Source organism: Macrosteles quadrilineatus, unplaced genomic scaffold (genome assembly GCF_028750875.1).
Source record: "Macrosteles quadrilineatus isolate MER2022 unplaced genomic scaffold, UCM_ALF_1.0 Scaffold_4__1_contigs__length_99947679, whole genome shotgun sequence".
NCBI classification, from domain to species: domain Eukaryota; kingdom Metazoa; phylum Arthropoda; class Insecta; order Hemiptera; family Cicadellidae; genus Macrosteles; species Macrosteles quadrilineatus.
In genome coordinates this window covers 37,529,744-37,552,028 of record NW_026542597.1, presented here as the reverse complement: position 1 = coordinate 37,552,028, position 22,285 = coordinate 37,529,744, and the positions used below count along the sequence as shown (strand labels likewise).

The following is a 22,285-nucleotide window of genomic DNA, read 5'->3' as shown; positions in this document are numbered from 1 at the left end:
AAAACCTCGACTTGCAAGCGATATGTGATTTTCAGATTTGATCGAAATTGCGTTTTTGCCCAGAAAAAGTCAACACGCGCAGCTGGGCGGAGATTGGACAGATGCGTTGTTCGCGGATGCACCTGGGCATCTTTACCTAAGCTACCCTGTTTTTCAACACTTTCGCCCCAAAATGTGCAAGGGTTGCGTAAAAGGGTGCGCGCCGCAGCCGCTCCCCGGCCCCTTGTCGCGGGCCGCCCCGAAATGCTCATTTTGTTATTCAAATGCGAGTTAGTTGTGTTCGGCAAAACAAGTGGTTTGGACAAAACAAACAGCCGGGCCTTCTTATCTTTGGGGTTTTGTAAAGAGTTTAAGTAAGGGATTGAATTGTGTTTTGGTAAATACGTTTTTGCCTAAGGGGTTTAAGTTCATCTAATTTTGGAGTATTGTACTCTTAACACCTGAATATGAGTGACGTTAGTGGAATTGCAACGTTTGTAGGTATAGTTTTGTTTCTGACTGATGTCAGCTGTTTGTTTTAGTCAAGACTATTATTAAGCTTAGTGTTCAAGAACAGTTGTACCCAGTTCCGAAAACGGCAAAAGCTTTTCCAACGCAAAACTTAATTCTTTGGCAGTCCTATTATTTTGTCTTTGAACAAAATCTCAGAAAGATGTTTGATAGTTGTACAATAGTTTGTTTTTAAAAAAAAATCATTCAAACTGTCAGTCGTAGACAATTATTTACTTTAACACATTCTTTGAAAATTTTTAACTTTCTGTAGATAATTTTGTGCAATTATAATTCAAACAAATAATCTTAAACACTTTTCAGTATTTATGGTTATTTAATATTCTGAATCCACTATCAAACTTTCAAAAGATTGTCAAGCAAAAAAGAAATCAAAATAAATGTTTACTTTGTTAATATTAAAATACGTAATTAGAGACGTATCAGTATTAATCAATTAATAAAAAAGACAATTTTTCGCAATGTCAAATCGTACACTTTAAACGTAATTATTGGATTTAGAACAAATACAATTTTCTTGTATAGTATTTAATATTTTGAAAATAAATCCCTCGCAATCTTCACGGAAAGGTGCACTTACACAATAATTGACAATAGCCCCTATCAGGAACTCGCATACAACCCCATAGAAGCCATATCTGCAATCACCACCGCGGTGACACCGATACAGTGTTTTATTGCCACTTTTTGCGCGCCCCAAGATTGCCCCCGTGCCCCCCCCCCCCCCACGTTCGGCACGCTTCCAAAACGGCAGCTGGGGCAGCGGCAAGTGCAGAGCCACAGTTGCGTAAACACCCAGCTGGCGGTGTTTTCCAAAAATACGTAAACCCTTTGCCATTGTGTCACCCCTGTGATCCAACCCTTTGCAACTTCACCCCTTGCAGCTTTTACCCCGAAACGTCCAATTTCGAATTATATTTATGAGCACCCGGTGCGGCTACAAAGGGTGAATTGCGATTTTGTGTTCCGTTCGGCGCGAAATTCGACCCGTTGTTTTCCGTGAAGGACCAAGGGTTGGTGTGAATAGAAAATGGGTTTTGCAATCCCGTTAAGGGAAGGGTCAGTATGGAAATGTTGTTATTTTATTCTTGAGATTTTTCTGAATCGTTTCATAAAATTTAAAAACCTACTTGCTGTATTTGTAGATAACAACAAGTTTATTGTTTTTGGTTTATGTCAATTCTATGTCTAAACTATGTCAATTCAGATGTAATTTCAGAAATGATTAAAAAGACGTTGAAAAAACATTCAAAATTGTTTAACGCTATTCATTTGAAACAATTCTTCAGTCTACATAGGTATTTATAAGGTTTTTAAACAAACCACTTGTACAGTATTATGTTTATATAATTAGTCATCCTACACCAACCGTTAAAATTAGTAAATAACGACCTCCTTGCTGTGGTTACAACGAGGTATTAACCGCAATATTTGTCGCAATATTAATATTTGTCGTAAATCATTATACCTAGATTTTGAACCCAAAAATCTATAGTTGTTTAATATTAACCTTGAAGGTCTACCTAAATGTCTTATACCTGTAAATCTTCGGAACGTAGTTATTTTGTTTTGTTTTCAATGAACAACCACTGCCTCAATCAGTGAAGTTTATGCGTTGACAAGTATGTTTCTTCACCCTGAAAATGTTTTTTTTAACAACTTCACTTATTTTCAGTTGGTCACTTCCTAACCTAGAGTAGGATCCAGAGTAGATCCAGGTCCAAGTCGACCAACGAATATATTTTATACTCCATTTAAATCCTGTATTTTCGGTTGGCCACTTTATAACCTAGTGTCCGTTTCGAATTCAACCTGTCTGCCATGCCCATCCCCATGAGGAACATCCTAGGACCAGGGCAAAGTTGACCAACGGATATCTACTAGCACTCCTTCAAAACTGTTTAATTTCCAACTGGTCACTTCCTAACCTAGTGTCCGTTTCCGATCAACCTGTATCAATCCGTGACCATTCCCAAGAGGACGATCCTAGGACCGGGGCAAAGTTGACCAACGGTCAGAGAGGAACTGGTCGCTCATTAGGGCTGGACAGGATAGATAATAGTTTAACGGAATTAGGAAATAGTCGAAGGGTTGTAGTTAGGGTAGTCAGGTCCCACGCTAGGGGTAGGTCAGCTAGAAGATGACCACTGGCTAGCTGCTGGCTGGCTTTGTTTCGCCGGTACCGGTCAAGCTGGTAGTGAAGTTAGCCAGTGTCCGGCAAACCTGTGTCTAGCCCACCCTAGACGATGCCAGGGGATGGACAGTGGACAGTGGACTCTCTACAAGTACAATGGGGTGTGAACAAAACAAGACCTGTAAGACCGGTGAAAAAATAAATCTATATGGAAATCGGGAAGATAATAAATTAAGTTCCGAATTGGGAAGTGGGAAGGTTTGTTAGAAGGAAGTAATGTCTTAAGGTTTACAGATGCCAAGAAAACAATTGAGTGGTCATTGGTATGAGCAAAATAACTGTACACCCATAACACTACCAGTGAAAACATTGAAACATTATCAAATGGAGATTAGAACGACAAAAATGTAAGACCTTCGAGGCTAATTGAAAATTAAATATTTTTGAGTGGTAATTAGTATGAACTAAATAATTGTGGACTACTGACAATATAATGACAATATAAATCTCTAAACATAATAATTGTATCAAAGACTTTAATAACGAATAAATATTATATAAAGTTGGCGTTTCTACTCTATGAACAATTACAAATACAACTAAATAAATATGATGTTATAAGTTTAAAAAAGGTGCATAAAGTGTTTTATTAATCATAAAATTGTACATTATTTCAAAATCAGACAGTTAAGCTATTAAATATCACTTAGCTGATTCTGATCTACAATTTGAGGGAATACGTGTTTTTACATGCGTCACTATATCGTAATTCTTTCATTTGTTTGAAGTTTTACTATTTACTTTATATACGGTAGATTACTTTGATTAAACAATAAAGAGTGAATTGAACCCCGAATATGTACAGTTGATGAATTTTAAAACACGAAAGAATTACATGTTAGTGATAATGTGATGAAGCAGTAAGGGGAAAAGATGATTACTGTTCTCGCATAGTGACATCATGTTCCATGAAATACAGTGAACTATTCACGACAAAACTTCCTCCTTAGAGACAAACTTTACTTCCTCGTCCCATTATGTTGTATGTATATTCCCGTAACTTCCTCAATTATCATTTATGTGTGTATGTACTTATAATTCAAACGGTGGCAACCCGATCAGCTCCTCTTGATTTTGTCGGTTGCGACCATCGATATATAACTACCTGGCCATCGTAGTATATATCGATGGTTGCGACAACAATGTATGGTTTCCCACAATAAGAATCGTTGTCTTTATTAAAATAATAGGATTGTTAGTTACGCAATCGAATTTTCCTTCCTACTAAGTGCCATATGACAAGCGTGAGAGGTTTTCCCACTGTTTAACTGCACTGAGATTTTCCTACGTTCCTGTAAATTACCAAAGGCTTAACATGTATTAACATAGGGAGAACTATCACACAGTTGTAACAGAGTACTTTGTTGAACTTTCGGAAATTCATTGATCGAATTGGGTCATTATGTGTTACCTGGGGCACATAGTGTTAGTTGCTAGTTTTTCTCAATATTTTACATTAGTAACCCCCAAAGGTGTGTACTGTTATCCCACCCGCTCCCTATATTCTACTCTCAACTCTTCGGGTTTCCACACGATTTCACCCAACGATCCTTCCTCTTCCCGGTTCCAGTCGCGGACACGTGGCTGTGAAGGGTGTAGGGATGTAGGGATGCTGTCCGGTCAGACCTGTTTCAACGGCTCTTCCTGTTGTCCGCCTGGACCAGGGGAGCATCTCTGGATATCTAACGGCCGCATCCGTTACCGGGAAATGAGGGACTTTGTTGCAGATTATCTCTCGGATCCCACGTGAGGGTAGCGGGACAGTTTGGGAGAAATCGGACAAAGGGGTGGGACTTTTTACACAAATGAGCCTTTTAAATCATTCACAAACATAGCTTGGGGACACTTATTCTTTGAATCTAATTATATTCTTTACAATATACAAAAATGTCTTTGGGACAAGTAATCCAGAACTATCTATATCAATAATTTGAAATTTTAAAATCACATTTTGTCGACCGATTGACTTTAATACTCCAAACACATAAGGGTGGGACGTGAAGAAAGAAGTTTGAAGAATTTTGAAAGGACTTGGGTACAAAAACGATCCGTTTAAATCAAAGATTATTTTTTGCCGACTTAGAAACGTGTCTTTGGGACCAGTGATTCAAAACTAACCCACTACTGTTATATATTACTATCAATTTTATATTTTCCATGAAAATCTATAGATGTGTTGTTTAGAACATAAAAACGTTTGAACAGATCACGTTTTGTTGATCGACTTGACTTGACTGCGTCTATTTCTGCCTTGTGGATCAAATAGACCATCTAAGATTGTCATGGGAGATAGAGCGTACAGATTATTTGTGAACAACGCGGAAAACGACCTTACTTTACTGCCCTGTGCCTGTTTATAACACGTAACGTCTACGGAATGGACTCACAAAACTATTGTATCAAGTAATATTAATTCAAGATATTAAAATAATAATTTTAGTAATTACAAAAAGCTAATATGTGTCTACACAAAATGTTCCGAAACTTTTTTGTTGAATATCACTTTCAATCGTTGTCGAAACTCCGCAATATTAATGGCCAAAACCATAATTTCCACCCCTTGTGCGAGAAACCGTTACAACTAGTTTCTGGTGATAAAGCTGTCGATGCGTCCAAGGTAAATATGACTGGTGAAATATGCGGCGCGTCCCTAGGTGTTGAAAAATTTCCCAAAGGGTTGTTTTGGTCATTAGAGGGTTGTGATAGCCGCTGGTCAGCGAGAACTGACGAGTCCGTCACTCACCGACACAAACCTGTTGGCCGGGCTCATTACTGTCATTTACATAAGGGAACGTCCATTGTGCGCCGCGAAAAATAGCGGCCCGAGAACGCTACCTTGGGGGACGCCGGACGAAAAATTGGTTATGCTCCTTAAGGGTGTTTAGTTTATGTGGGAATAGGGAAGCGGAGATGTTTGTGTTGGATAAACTTGTTCTCGTGCGGTGAATGCCTGTTGGTCACGGAGATCGTTGGAAGTGGATAAATTGGTGAATTTCTTTGATTAAACGCACAAATAATATGATCTTGTTACTGATGTGTCTATTAAATATCAAAGCGATTCCTAATCCACAAAAAAATGGTAATAACCGTAACTTAATTTTACAGCAATTCCTAGTCTGTTGTCTTGATTCATTTAATTTTCCCTTTTATTTGTGTTTTCTTCCATATTATAAATCATACAAAGTTTCCCAGAACACATAGTCATGTGATTTGTGTTTTGCGTAAATCGTATTGACAGTAGGTGCCCCTAAAATTTAGTTGCCAAAATAAAAAAGTATATTTACTATACAACTTTGAATGTGCTGTTTTAAGCTGTAGATCTTTGACTGTAATCGTTGATCCTTACGCCAATTAAAAAAATAAAAATAAAAATAGCAAAATAGTATAGATAGGCTATTTAAAATCATGTTTGTAGGATGTTAGTTTTTAACTTGCAAATAACTGTTGAGACGTACCTCGTCAGACAAGATCAATGAACACATACCCGTCTTAACCATTATGTTTGTAAAAATATTAAATCTTCCCCGTAAACCTTATTCCCCACCCTACGGATTCACATAATCCTCCCGTCTGATCTATGACGGTGGTTTCGTCAGGTAGCCCGGCACCGTGAGATAGCTGGCCATTAGTAGAGCCTTGGTGGACAACGGTCAGTCTAGGCCTACCCTTCCCTCCTGTTTACTTCCGTCGCCTAATCCGCTTATATCTTCCACTCGCCCTTTGATAATTTCAAGGATGCCACGATAAATCCTTCCTTTCCGCCGATTGTGTCTTGTCGCACGCAGACCTGTTCGGGGATTTCGGTTGACAAGTGGTCGCGAACAATAACTGAAATCTCTTACAAAACCGTCGAATTTGAGCATATTGTATGTTATAACATTACTCTTTTTTAAATTATTGCATCTTTAAAGCTTTTATTTTGAACGTGTTAGAATTTAAAATTGCATTTTGTGAGGTTATGAGCTAGTAAACAGGCTAGTCGATACGTCTTTTACCCCTATGTAATATTATCGCTACACTTTTAATTCTAAATTTTGTGTTCGTTTTAGATGAGCTGTTTGACAATAGCGGATATGTACTAAGTTCATTTATTTCTTCCTATATATATCTGTTTGGGGGTTTCTGAATGAAGATCTCCTTTGAGAAACCCACACAACTTCTGTGTCCACTATGTAAACTAAAACGTATGCAAGTTCGTGGAAACTATTTGCATAGGGCCTACGCTTGGCGTTCTGGAGATTTTACTTTTGTTTCTTTCGTGCTTATCTTTCTCTTACGTATGTACCAAACTTACTATTACCACTGGGTACAAAAAAACTATGTTCCTTCCTTTGGTTCGGTACTAAACGTGCTATAACCACTGGGTACAAAAAATGAACTCTATGTTAAGTTACTTCCTTTGGTCCGTTTTTCTCTCTTCTATTTGACGCTATTTTGTTTTCCTCCCTTCCAGAGCATACCTTCTATATACTTCTTCCTTTCTTTCTTTCGGGTCAATTTTTCCTTCTTCCTCAAGTTTTTGTTTTTCTACCATCCCTCTCTTTCTTCCAGAACATGTCTTCTACTTCTCCCTCTCGCTCTAGCTACAGATAACTTCACCCCCACCAAGTAACCTCTCTGTTGTCCCCAGGTTCACTACCTCCCAGCCCGGCGGACTCCGGAGTCTCCGACGTGGACAGCAGCAGCTCCGGACACACGTCCAACGACGAGTTGCGCGCCCGTCTGCAGCCACAGCCCCAGGCGCCCTGCTGGAGGTCGGCGGAGTCCCCCAGCTCACTGTACTCTCCGCACTTCCTCGCACCCTACTACCACAACCACCAGAACATCGCCAGACAGAACAGCCAGCCGAGACCGCAAGGTGGGTAGACGAGTGCACTGCCATGGTATAAAGAATCCCCCGGTATCACAAATTAATTATCAACATTGCCTTGATTGCAAACCTAACATTGTGAGAAGATGCTGTCCATCGGTCGATGGAATTTTGTGCTGTCCAGAATCAAACTATACAAAAATCACTTGGGTAACCAAGAAAACAAACTCGATATTTTGATTGCGGAAATCTATCATGAAACCTAACTACCGGCTTTCTTAATTCCGTAAACACAGCAGCGAGTGAACTGAACATAATGAACATAAAAAAAAAAATCAAATAAACTTATTACATGTCCACTGTTTACAATCTGCTGGTAATTGTAACATAATCCTGTGAACACAAGTCTTCAGCAAAATTAGACACTATCTAACTGCGTTACCGTCCCGTGGAGGTTATCTTAAGTAGTGTTATATCAAACCTGCTCGTGGCCTATCTGGCGTTATCACCAATTCTCTACTATGATACGTTGATGTAGTTTAATTCACAGACACCGTTGTGAATCGAGTCTTTACGAATACTTGTGAATCGAAATCTGCCATACTATTTTGCAAAAAATATTGTTTAAGTTATTTACAAGTTTTGTTTTTGTAAAAATAATTTAATATAAAACTTGACCTTTGCCGATTTTTTATCACTATCTCGCCCGGAAATTTTTAACGTCATAGAGTTGTGGAATTCTTGATTTTATAACGATCATAGATGACACCACGGAATCGAAATATGGTAAATTTATTTAATTGGTTAGGGTATTTCACTAGTTTTATCTTTGAGCAAATATCTAAACCTTGTCCTAAAACACACATAAACATTTGTACACTTATATACCCGCAAACAGTTATTATAACCTGTCATTGTTCACAACACTCATTGGGGGTAACCAGGAGGTTAGGATGGAACAATTAGGATAAAAAAAAAACTGTTTTGACTACGGATTATTTCATAATTTACTCGCATTTGAAATTTAAAGATAAACGACCTCTTCAAAATCAAATAAAAACAACTCGTCTGGCATTTATTTTCAAACCTATTATATCGTCAGTTTACACTAAGGAAGACGAAATACTTTCTTCATACTAAAACACGCCTTCGACTCTACTTGCAATTTCCACTGCGATTTTCCCGTATTTATTGTTTAGCACAGAATGCATAAACAATAGCAACAAGGTCGTTATCGACTGCTAAAAACAAACAGTTTGATTGTTTGTTTAGTCGACCTTGCTCATCTTGCGACCTTAAAATACACAAACCGAATGTCCGCCTAGACGTATCTTCGCCCTTGAAACAGTCTGTTGTTGGGACAGTCGAGGGTTGTCATTGGTCATTATACTGGATTGACAAACAAGATATGATGTCGTTCACCCGCAGTCAATGTCGTCGCGGAATGGTTGATTCAATATTCTAAAAGTTTATTTAGTTTACTAAAACTTATCGTAAAATTTGCTAAGATAGTAGGCCTAATTGAAACAGTCATTGGCATTGTTCCCTTTAAATTATTTCGTTAAAAGGGGAAAATGCCCCCTTGACACGATTACAGTATGTCTAATAACTAAATAATGTAAGCATTTTTTGATAATTTTGACGGTATTTTTTTATTGTCACTTATTAGGGTCGTTGTTACTTGAATGTTATATTTTTTCCATTTTAATTCCTGTGTTTTATGGACTTTTAGATTTTATGTTATAAGTAGTACCCCTGTAATATCTTAGAAAGAAAGTGTCATCGGTAGGTTGGTACAAGGAGAAATGCAATCTGTATGTTATAGGTATTCGAGTCTATATAGAAAATTTAGGCCTAAATATAATTTTCCGGATGTTATCTTTATTTGATGTTTAATATCAAACATATTTATTTTGCGTTGAACATTTTTGGCATGAGCCTTTTTTACATTTGGTTTATTTTTATTCGTATGGCCTGTTTTACTGTATTGCCAATGTTGTGGCTGGATTTTCCTTTTACAACACGTTCAACTAAATTTTGAGTATGAATACACAAATATTCATGATATTATTTCATATTTCAATTCACTGTGATCGGCCTCGAGAACACAGTCATTGTTTTCATTATTGCAAACAAAGCAACGTGTTGTTTTACAAGTCCCTTCACAGTCTATCAGACATACAGTTCTGTTAACAATTTCCAACATTTCCCGAGTGTCGACCGTCCTCTGCGAGCGTCGGAGCGCCACTGACGGCGTCGCGGGGAGAGTGACCAGTGCGCGGAATGGCAACGAGAGTGGGGGGATGGGCGCCGCGGGGAACAGCCGGGTTGAGGCCCTACCCAAGGCCGAGCTGCAGTGCTCAACCTATTTTTAAACCAACTCGCACTTTTATGCTGGCTAAACGAAAGCGAACTTTATTGCGGGGTTTATTGGGCAGCCCAACAAGGGTTGAATTGGAGTGCTTCTATTGGGCTAATCGTGGTATGGCTCTTATTATCGCGTGAATATCATTGTGTTTATTACAAAGTATCATTTGTTGTTTCTCGGACCAATTTGTGTGGTCGTGATGTCGTGATCTTTCTTGTACTATGAAAGTTTAGAAAATAACTGTAAGCTTGGGATTTTATAAATTAATTCTATTTTACTTTCCGTAATTTTGATCATCAAGTCATTATTGTAATTAGATAGCCTAATATGCTTATTTTGCTACCTAAAATATAAGACTAGTGTGTTAAAAAAAGCGATACAATTTTGTAATATATATATTACTTAAATTTTTAAATACAACTTGATTAATAATAATAGGATTTATAATATATTTTTGTAAATTGTATGTCAAGGGTAGAAGATCTATATTTTACTTTCAACACTATTCGATCAGTCGTAGGAACTGCTTTGTTATGTGTATAACACAGAATGGCTATTAATTATTGACAAGTAAGAGGCGGGACGTTGCCATTGACTACCTCAAGGTCTCTCTTGTTGCCCAGACTTCCTTCTGTTTGGCCTTTGTTGTCTTCGTTGGTAACATTCGCCGAAATTTGTCGTCACTCTGATCGTAAACGTTCTCAGTTTATTTATCTTTACGTTCGTTTGTACACTGACTAGTAACATTTTGTCGGTAACTTTTAGCATTCAAATTTGTCAGTACCATTGCAACGCAAAACTTTGTCCTGGCATCCCACCCTAATTTCCCTCAAGACAACTCAAAAATACATCAACCATAACTAATTTTAATTTAATAACTATTTCAAATAAACAATTTTCTTTTCTGATTTTATAGATTTTGCAAAATGTCTACCTCATTTAACGTTAGCTGTTGAATAGTTTTCTCTGTTTACAACAGATTGAGGTTAAAAAATGTGATATTTTCTTCCAAATGCATGAAAAGTAACTTCAACGCATTTACTGCACAATAATTACTGAATCTACTCTTCATCAAAATACTCTATGGAATCTGTTGTATTATTTACCACGTACGCATAAAATCGATTGAGGTGAATCAATTTTGTGAAATATCTTCTCCTACATGAAGTACTCGAAGCCAACACATTCCTATTCGACAATTAATTGCCTTATCACCGTCCTCTGTGTCGGAATACTCTATGCAACTGTTTGTACTCTGTGTCACGTAGGCCTACGGTCAGTTTCCCGCCGTGCCGCGAGCGCCTAACCTATCCCAAGCGTTGCGTAATGACGCCCGCACTGCGCAGGCGCGATACCAAGTTCAAGTTCAGCGGAGTCAACGTTCTGACGGCCTCGTCCACGCCTTATCAGCACGAGCTGCGTCAGCGACTAGGCGACGTCCGTGTGTTGTGTTGACGAGTTTCGGGTGTCGTCAGCTATCGCAGGGAAGGCCACTTCCGAGGGAAAACTACGATCGTCGAGGCCATAGGTCACATACAGGTGATGCTTTACCAACGTTGCAGAATTAAAATATTAAAAAAGAAATTGTACTCCTAAGGGGAAAACTAACTACTCGAGGCTATCAATGAGAAGTGATCTGGTTCTTGTATTAAAAACACATAGTACAGTAACAGTAGTCCTACTGTACCAAGTATTACTGAAATTAGTTTCATGGGGGCGCGGAAAAGTGCGAGTTTATCAAGAAACTCCATTTTAAGAATAACTCTTTGATTTTTCGGGGTTACCCATGACAGGTTGAATGTTACACAAATACACACTTGACTGCGATTGATTACTTTTGAATATTGTTTTGCAAAGTTGCCTATCAGCGCCGCGGACTGAAATAACCGTTTTTCTCAGGTATTTTCCACACTCGCGCTGGCACCAGGAAGTAAACAATTTAGTTTTTGGCTCGTCTCTCCACCACGGCACTGCGAGTCTTGTTCCAAACCTGCTTCTCATTATTATCGTTATTTTTAAACTTTGCGCAATTCGTTGTTTTGTTATAAAATCGAAAATCGTCGCACTGATTAGGGTCTTGGAATTTCGAACTGATTAGGTATTCAGTGAAAAATAAAATATTTCTAGAAACGACTTTTTACAAAATGTGTATTTAGTTTCTTGCAGTAGTTTTTGCGTACTCTATCGTACCACGCGATGTTCGCGGGACGGCGCATGCGGCCGGAAACTGTCCGCGTTACCTTGAGAAAACAAGATGGCGGCTGTGCCAGACGGAAGAGCCAATGACCAGGAAATAAGCCGAGCTTGTGACCTTCGCTCCACCAATCCACGGTGTCCTACAGTTGGGCGAGATTCACTTGGCGGCGGCAGTGATTTAAATAACCAATTAGATTCACAACTTAATTCCTGATCTCTAACCCCGCCATTGTAATGTTCCGGATTCACCTACAAATTTTGATCCAAGCAGGGAAACTAACCTCGGAGAATGGTGAAGGTGAGCCACATGAACAAGGACCGGACAGTAGTGGCAAATTAATTATTCAAAATGAATACCGCAGAAGCTGCCACCAGGAAAACACGCTTTCGGATTGCTTCAACCGACCGAGTTTTACTTATGACTTTCCGCGTTCTGTCTGCACGTATGTTGTCAATGTGAGGTTTGTCGTGTGATAAACGAAAAATATTAAAAAAATGTCATCCATCACGCAATACGTGAACACTCATGGCTGTGACTTATTGTTGAAACAATGTAGACAATTGATTGGGTTTCTAAATTGACCGTGACAACCCAATGCCTTTATTTATTTATTTATTAAACACCAACGGCAAACACCATTTTACATTAGTAGTTACAAATATTTTAAAGATTTAATAATTAACAGAGGAGTTGAAAACAATATTTAAGAAAAATATAACAATGTATAAAAAAATATAACAATTTATAAAAAATATAACAATAACAAAACATAACAATGAATATATCAAATAGCCTTTCACTTCATATTGTACTCATCTCGCTCTCGTGCAAAAACGAAATAAATTACTACAAAACAAAATAAAATAAATATTTTACAGTTCACAAAATATTATGTTGTCTTTCAAGTTTATTTACTGGTCAATTAAAAAACACGTTCGTATCTCAAAGTGCAATTCCCTGTATTCACCACGACCGATTGTTTTTGAACGGTTTTACTTAGACTCAATACATTGTTTATTGTCAATGCAAAATACAAGCTGCAAAAGGAAGGGTTGCGGCTAGACTGGCTCGGCAAGCTCAACAACTATCAGCTGTTATCACAGACGCTGTCAAGGTCTGATAACAGGTCGTGACCTTCACGAACGTCCGACCGCGTAGCTGATTTTTTATATCTTATAATCCGTTTCGTCTTCAAAGGTTATCTAGTTTTTATTGGGGCAGAACTGAGTGGGTTTTTATTTTATTGAAATTTATCAGTATTTTTAGGGGGTTTAAAACCTTTCCCGATAGTAAATGAGTTAGATTTGCTGAATTTATTGGAAAAATCAATAAATAAAATTCTACCAAATCTATTGTTGTAACACTAGAAAATTGGCATAGTTTAAAAATCTTTTCGTCGGTATTGTTACTTTCGTCTTACTCCAAAAATAATTTGTTTACCGACCTCAGTGCGTAGGTCGGTATCGGTGTCGGTACAGCAGAACAGATATTTCTGTCGCACGAGGCTGCCAGCGAAAGTGTCGGTAAGGTAGGAGATGGGTGGGGGGAGGGAACGACCGAATCCAAGGTTGGGTTGGTCAGTGATGCCGGCTGGCAGCGCTCCCGTGGCAACGTATGCAACTAACTACAGAAATACCGCCGGTGGCACCACTGCTTCCGCCACCACTGTTGCCAATCTGGCAGAACTAATTGCCTCTGCTTATTTCTGCACTGGGTCAATATGTATGAAACTGCGTTGCAGGCGGGGAAGTTGAAAATCAAATTAATATTTGTATTAGTCGTAAAATAGGTATGTGTAGTACTGTAATTGGATGAAATGCTTTAATATCTAGAGTTGGTTTTGATGTTGGTAAAACAAAATTGTGTATAATTGTGAAATGTAGGCTTGTCGCTACGCTCAAATGATTTTTGCAATGCCATTTTAGTAAATTAACATTTGTATAACAGTTTGATTTGAGTTTTATTATTGTTGTATCCATCGAGGTAGACTTCGTATCGCGTTGAAAGTTACACAATTACAACTTTGAATTGTTCCAAAAATATATGAGCCATGCTATCGTATTTGTTTGCATTAAAATAATAAATACTTATTATGTATGAAAAAACTGTGATAATAATATTAGGGTTTAAGACATTCCGAAGCCACAGCAAACAACATATTGAACGATTTAAATAAATGTTACCAGTGCACGCTCCATTAGACAAATAAACAAGGACCGACCATTGATTATTGGAACGCCATTTAGCTATCTATTGTTCCACGATCGTTATTGGCATGTCTCCATCGTCGAGAGTGGATTTTCAAGTTTACACTATTTACGTCCAAGACATTGTCCTAGGTCGGAATGTTGGCGGCGACGGCAGCGCATTCTGACGTCGAAATAGCGCAACCTGCAAATGTCAAGTGCATAAGGTTCCAGCGGATATTTACGGAAGATTTATCGACGAAATAAATTAGATTAAGCCGTTGGAAGGTATACGGTGTCGTCTTTTATCTAGTGCATTTATTTCAGTCGCAGCATTCGGACGCCTTCATAGTGCTAACTGAGCATTACGCAATACCGGGATGTGCTGCGTGTTGTGTGAGGATATTGCAGGCGCCCTGGAAATAAAGTTTTTGAGATGTTTCAATGCTAAGAAAAATTTATTGATTTAGGTCACTTGACTATTTTATTTACAATGGTAGCGAATGTTAAAATGTTTACTTTCTTTTTTATTTTATAAAAATAATTATTGTATTTGCGTTTGCTTTTCTTATATTTAAATAACTTCTTAGTCCGAATAATATGTGTTATGATTTTACAAAATAAACAAATAAAAATATGTGTAAGTTAAAACTTGAAACTTATATTTTCTTTTCTTACATTTTACCATATCATAGGTACATTAGCTAGAAATCAATAATTATCATCCTTATAAGACCATCATGGTAAACATTCAAGTATGTGTTATCAGGAAATACTATTTCGATGGGAAACCTTTTTAAGAAATTAACCAACCAAATGTTTTCAATGTTAACCTTGTTCGTTTTCTTACAGTAACGGACGGCTACGGTTACATGCCCCCGCCTAGTAGTTACTACTTCGCGACGCCCCCCGCCCCCTCCCCACCTAGAGCGGCACCCACCTCTGTGATACAGGCCGCAGCCTCCTCCAGCAACGACGACCTTTACTTCCTGGAGCTCGGCTTCCAGCAGCGAGCCAAGAAGAAGATCAGAAGGATTAAGAGTGGAGAGCCACTGCCACCCGGCGCCAAGAGGAAAAGTCGGGAAGGTCAGTCAAGAAATGTTGTATCCAAAACTAACATAAACCTAGTTCATAACTCTGTAGAATGAATAATTAATTAAATGTCGAAAGGAAAGAGTCTAAAACACCATTCCATATTGAACGTATGGTCAAGTGGACACTGGACACACAGTTAGGTTAAAAATTTAACCAAACCTAGCATAACCTGGTACTAGCCGTCACAAAATGCATCATAGATAGAATACAAACTTGAATGTCATATGGCAAACAAGACTGGTATTTCCTATTAAGAGTGTAAAGTGCTAGCTGAACTGTATCGACTAAAAGGTTTAGCAGTTTAAGAGAATCTAAGATTTAATAAGTCATTATTTAAATACCTTTTTTAAATTGGTTCTATTGAAGTCCTTGGATAATGGTTTCTTGTTAATCAAAGATTGAGGTATTTTTACTCTTGAGGATCTAGAAATGAGATTTATGTTTTCCGTATTTAATATCTAGGAGATGTTTTTAGAAATTGCTTTGCTATTCTATCAAGATATGTTTTTTTACAGAATAAATTTAATTGGCATGAGATTTTCCCAAGTTAACAGTTGAATTGTCAAGTTATGTGACGATTGAGTTTTTGACCAAAGTTGTGTTTTCGCAGGGTCGACGACGTACCTGTGGGAGTTCCTATTGAAGCTGTTGCAAGACAGGGACTACTGTCCAAGGTACATCAAGTGGACCAACAGGGAGAAGGGAGTGTTCAAGTTGGTGGACAGCAAGGCAGTCAGTAGGCTCTGGGGACTGCACAAGAACAAGCCCGACATGAACTACGAGACCATGGGCCGAGCACTCAGGTACTGAACAGACTTCACAACAGCCAGTAGTTGCTAAATTCATGCTAAAGAGAAATATCTTCAAACAAGGCATGAGCTCCAAACCCTAGTTGTTGGGTACGCTGAACTGCCTTATACATTGAACAACAGTTAAAACAGCTCTCTAAACAGGAAAAAAAATATTTTTTGATGATTTCATCCACATCTAAAAGTAATTTTGGTACTAATTTACCTGATAAATTTAGGTATTTATATGTAACAAATACCACCTTACCAGTTGATCATTTTAATCATGTCTTCTTGTCATTGCAGGTATTACTACCAGAGAGGCATCTTGGCCAAGGTTGACGGCCAGAGGTTAGTTTACCAGTTTGTGGATGTGCCTAAAGACATCGTGGAGATCGACTGCACAGGAGCGTGACCACTTCACTCCTAGACGTCCAATGTCCACGTGATGGTGACAGTGTCTCGGATCATCGAACGTCCGCGCCAGCACCAGCGCCAACTACTTATAATTAAATGTTATTTTTGTATTTGTTTGTAAAACGGTAAAGAAGGCTGTTTGTAGTTAAGGTAGTTCGGTGATAGCTGTCTCGCTGAAATTTCCCAAAACATCTTTTTTACGTTCAGTCCGAGCCAGTCTTCCCGTAAAAATCGATTACCAATTATAAATATTTTATTTTGTACATTTTACTAAGGAAAGACAGCTTTAAGTCGGTTTGACGTGACGAAGGTTGTGATACGGTAACATTTGGGTCCCACCTAGATGTGTCCGGCCGAGTGCAGATGCTCAAAGCTGTTCCCCAGTCTGTGTACTGTAGCCTATGTGTATATTTTGTTGTATATTGTGTATACTGTTACTGTAACGGAATGATCTCAGGAACGGCGGGATCGCACCGGCTCGCACTGCCACCTGCTCTTATCTTGTAAATAGTTTGCAGCCTCATGACTTACTTGTATATACAAACTACATATTGTCTATAATTTATTTATTTCTTTGTGTTTATAGTTTCGGTTCTTCGGATTTCTATTTACGAATGGCAGTGCGCTGCTCACACTCTGTTCTCTTACGGTTAAAGCTTATTTATTGTTCGGAAACATCACACTTTTATAACAATTTTGGAACTAGACGTTTTTACCGTGTTTTATAAGCTCAGTGTCTCGGTGTTACTAATCGTGACGGCGGTGTTGGAGGGATCCGCAAACGGTTGCTGTGAAAGGCCTTTTGAAGCAATTTAAGAAGTGAGAATATTTTAGAGACTGATAGCGGCGTGAAGAACGGTTTATTATAGTCTATTTGATAGTTTTGCTAAGATTTCTATCTGTAATGTCTAAATGTGATGAGGCTATCGGTGTAGTGTTCTCTTCAGTTGTCATTCCTACTCTATCTCTACTGCCCTGAACCATCACTGCCATTTATTGTGGGCGAATCACTTCGATATTCTCGTGTATCCTATTTTGTTTTACCGGACCAAAAATTTGTGATAAACTCTGATTCTATATGATTCAAATTAAAACTCAAAGTTTCTCCTGGTAGAAGAGTGTCGGAACCAATAATTTCGGTTAGTACTTATTAGTTTTAGTCTAGTTATAACTCACCGCTGCTCAGAAATCACATTGTGAATTGTTCAGTGCCTCATGAGTTTTGTGACGGGTTAAACGCAATTAATTCTATTGAAACTCGATTGTCTGTTGGAACTTTTTCAAAGATTCAACGCCCGTGGCTACACGAACCAAATAATGTTCTCTTATTGCAGATTTTATTGTTGTTGTTTAAAACAAATATGTACCTTAGTAGAGATGGATGATAGAGTTTATTAAAAGTTGACCATATTTTTACATAAAGATGTCGAGTGATGTAAATAGTATTTTTATGTATTCAGGGTTTGCATTTTCAGACCAGATGTATGTGACCCATTTATCTCAGATTTAGATAATAGTGTTCTATAAATGCTATTTTAAATGTTATTATTATTAAAAGATATGGAGCTATTTCACTGGATACTTTTGCAAATGTAAATTAAATAAACAGCAGTCTTAAATAAATATTTTGATGTTTTCTATGTATTGTTTTGTTTAGTATTCCCTTTCCTCTCTTTGATGAATGACATTACAAGTGTGACAAACATCTAGTAAGATATAATCATTGACTTTTTGTTTTCGTACTGAATGTGACAAATAACCTACCTGGACTAGCTGTAACCATTCTTGTAATCACAGAACACAGAATCTACCACTTTATAATAATTTTTTTTCTCCTTCAGCTATCGTTACTATGACAGTTTCGGTGATATAAGAGATGCTATAGATTATAATGAGTTGTCTTTGCAGATTTTTTTTTTTTTTTTTTTTTTTTTTTTTTTTTTAAGAGGTTGGCGGCCTCTTTTAACCTTGCATTTGCCCGTCCACATAGGCTAAGCGCCCGTGCGTGGATCGTTTACAGCAAAGCAAGGAGTGAGCCGGTACAGTACAAAGTTGAACTGTACTAATAAAATGTTATCGGCAGTGACCAGGATCCGAACCCACGACATCACTGCCTTGGGCCCGAAGACCGCGACGCTACCGACTGAGCCACCGACTCACTTAAAGATTGGTTTGGTTTAAAAGTTTGGTTATTCAATATAAATTAGTATATCACATCAGCACACTCAATCAGTGACTCAATTCATCTATATTCATATTTTTTTTTTTAACGGGCTATAACAGTTCTAACCTAAAAATGGGATGCCTATGGGAAGTCAAAGGTATAACATAAAATATCAAACATTTGATATAAAATATTATTTCCATTTATAGTTCAAGCTCCAAATATATCTGACGTATGTGATTTTGAGATACATTAGAACTCCAATTATCCAAACCCCAACCATCCAAATTGCGGATCATTTGAGTTGCTGATTATCCTATAGAAACAAAGAGAATTTTAAAAACTCCAGAGTAATAAGAATCGTTATAAAAGGTGGCAGAAGCCAAGATCGCAGCACAGTCCTAAACATCTTTTGCGATCATGTAGACAACCTTATAGTCTCCCATCTTCCACAGCCACAGAAACATTATCATCGTCTTCCACATTGCAGGCTAAATCATGAACATCACCATCTCCTGGATTTACAGAAAATCATCATCCTTCTCCCCAATTATGACAAAGCTTTAATTTTTTTTATCAAAAAATCTTTGCAGACATGCTCTGTCATCACCATAATAAAAGCTTGGCTCAGCTCTACCTGTTTTCTAAAAATTACCAGTAAACATCTAACTTTGAAGTTTTGTGACTATTCACATGTGGTAGTGTCTCAATTGATTCGGACAGTCGGAGTTCTAATGTACATTTGATAAGTGGCGGCTGGCTAAGAGTTCTAATGTACACTTGATAAGTGGTGGCTGGCTGAGAGTTCTAATGTACATTTGATAAGTGGTGGCTGGCTGAGAGTTCTAATGTACATTTGATAAGTGGTGGCTGGCTGAGAGTTCTAATGTACATTTGATAAGTGGTGGCTGGCTGAGAGTTCTAATGTACATTTGATAAGTGGTGGCTGGCTGAGAGTTCTAATGTACATTTGATAAGTGGTGGCTGGCTGAGAGTTCTAATGTACATTTGATAAGTGGTGGCTGGCTGAGAGTTCTAATGTACATTTGATAAGTGGCGGCTGGCTGAGAGTTCTAATGTACATTTGATAAGTGGTGGCTGGCTGAGAGTTCTAATGTACATTTGATAAGTGGCGGCTGGCTGAGAGTTCTAATGTACATTTGATAAGTGGGGGCTGGCTGAGAGTTCTAATGTACATTTGATAAGTGGCGGCTGGCTGAGAGTTCTAATGTACATTTGATAAGTGGCGGCTGGCTGAGAGTTCTAATGTACACTTGATAAGTGGCGGCTGGCTGAGAGTTCTAATGTACACTTGATAAGTGGCGGCTGGCTGAGAGTTCTAATGTACACTTGATAAGTGGCGGCTGGCTGAGAGTTCTAATGTACACTTGGTAAGTGGCGGCTGGCTGAGAGTTCTAATGTACATTTGGTAAGTGGCGGCTGGCTGAGAGGTACTAGGGGACAGAATCTTCTTCTGAGAATAATAAACACAATCTAGATCTAATACATACATCTTTAAAAAAATATATATTATTTCATGATAGATGATCTTATGATCATAGACAAATAGAATATATAGAACGACAGCAGAGCTGCGATTGGCATAAGATCCAGCGTCCACCGCTAGTAGTGCCATGTAGTTATGGCGCACACCTCTGCAGCATCTGCTTATAGCATGTGGCTGTTTTCCTGCAGCAGTGTGCGCCATACTACCCGAGACTCCTAGCGGCACTTCGCAGATCCATTGTTGGCAACGATCAACAATTTATCGTTTTAAGTTTCAACAGACAACAGGTAAACTAAGCCTTTATTTATTACATTTATATAATTGAATACAGTATATACTAAAGCTCACTTTAACACATTATAATTATTTTGGTATGAGGACACAACTAAGGCATATTTTAACCTTAAAACATGCAAGTCAGCTGATTTTTTTAACCAGGACCATCATTTTATCAAAAGCCTTATGGTCCAGGACAACTGCTGGGTCCAGTTTACAGCCATCAAAAAGCTAAGGAATTTTCTCAGGATGGAACAAACTTCCACATTGTTGGTGTTAGGCAAATAATTTGACAAATAAGCTGTTCAGGTACCCTGTACAGGTATGGTACAGCCAGGAAATGCGCAGAAGTGAATGCTAGACATTATGGAGATGGATGTTTGGGGACAGGAGACTTGCAACATTGCATTGCCTCATTTGGATTGTTTTTTCCAACAATTTAGAAGGCATTTAACAATGCAATTCATATCAAAAGTCATTAAACACTACAGGTAATAGGCCAGATCAAATAATAGAGGTACAATCCTATGGAAGCCTTTAAAAATTGCATAAAACTACTTGATTGAGTATAAAGGGTTATCCAAGTAAGTCTTTGTGTTCCTGCTGAAGTTCTATCTGGAAAATACATCCAAACCACTCACCAGGAATAGTATATCTATATATTAATTACGTAAGTCGAATCTTTGCGTCAAAATTGTGGGCGACTGATGAGAAGTCGTAGAATGACGGGAGAGGGCTCAAATTAAAGGTCTCAATCCCATGTTGGCGGGAAAAATAGTGACATTCCCAAAATATAAACACAAAATTAGATAATTCATTGTTGTAGCCCCGGAACTGTAATATATAAAATATATAACAATACCTTTATCAGTTCCAAAAATTGATAAAGTTTTTGGAACTGATAAAGGTATTGTAAAACCAAATATTTTACAAAATTAGATGTAACATAAAATGTTCTCCATAAGAATAGCATTAGAAGCCATTTCCGGCAGATTTTTGTTTACATCAATACAGCTGGTTGTGATTTATCATTAAGCCATTACGCAAAATTAACGTTTGGATTAATTATTTGCCAGTAAATTCAACAATATACCGTTTACTATATAAAACCAGAGATGAATTGAGACTTTTTCCTTATGTCTTAGAATGTTGAAATAAGTTATTTTACTGTGGAACTTTTCAAATTTGTGTATTTTTAAGCGTATGATAAGTACTATCTAAGTTACTATCTCCGGCCTCCTTGTGGTAAAGTCTGATGGTGCCCATGTTGACCGGTGTTTAGTGCAGTGGGTTGCTAGGTCTGATCATCTACCAAAGCAGTCTAAGGAGCCATCTCTGGCAAGGAATCAGAGCATACATTGTGGGAATTCCATCTTGGGAGATACCTTCTCAGACTTATCACAATTTTATTAACAATTAGTGGAGACGATTTAAAAATATCTGTCTGTGCAGGATTATATAGATGTTGTGATGTTTACAAATTTATCATTTGTGATAAATACAAAAAAAATGTATACTGTATGAACAATAACTAAAAGACCCTACCTATCCTTTGACCAAATCTCTATGGATATATAGCTTTAAGTGAGAACTAAAGGCAGGGTAAGACTGTATATTCCACAGAGAAGTAAGGTTCTAAGGAAACACACTTATGGGACGACTGGGCGGTTTAAGCTGTAGTATATGTTTAGCCGGATATACATTTGTGCCAAGTAAGGGTAAGAAAACAGCCAAAGCGGAGAGCGGCGAGCATTTAGCGGAAAATCCTATCGC

The 22,285-nt window shown here is 38.0% G+C and overlaps 1 protein-coding gene across 6 annotated transcripts in view; it reads left to right on the top strand.

Moving 5' to 3' along the window:
• The window catches only part of LOC128993476 (ecdysone-induced protein 74EF), a 372,841-nt gene extending 354,636 nt beyond the window's left edge, over positions 1–18,205 (top strand). For all 6 annotated transcript variants that reach the window (XM_054417391.1, XM_054417393.1, XM_054417396.1 and 3 more), the window contains 4 exons: positions 7,335–7,562; positions 15,118–15,351; positions 15,971–16,163; positions 16,455–18,205. In XM_054417391.1, coding sequence (XP_054273366.1) covers positions 7,335–7,562; positions 15,118–15,351; positions 15,971–16,163; positions 16,455–16,563 — 764 coding nt within the window. In that variant the 3' untranslated portion in view covers positions 16,564–18,205. The remainder of the gene's footprint in view (positions 1–7,334; positions 7,563–15,117; positions 15,352–15,970; positions 16,164–16,454) is intronic.
• The last annotated feature ends 4,080 nt before the right edge of the window (positions 18,206–22,285 follow it).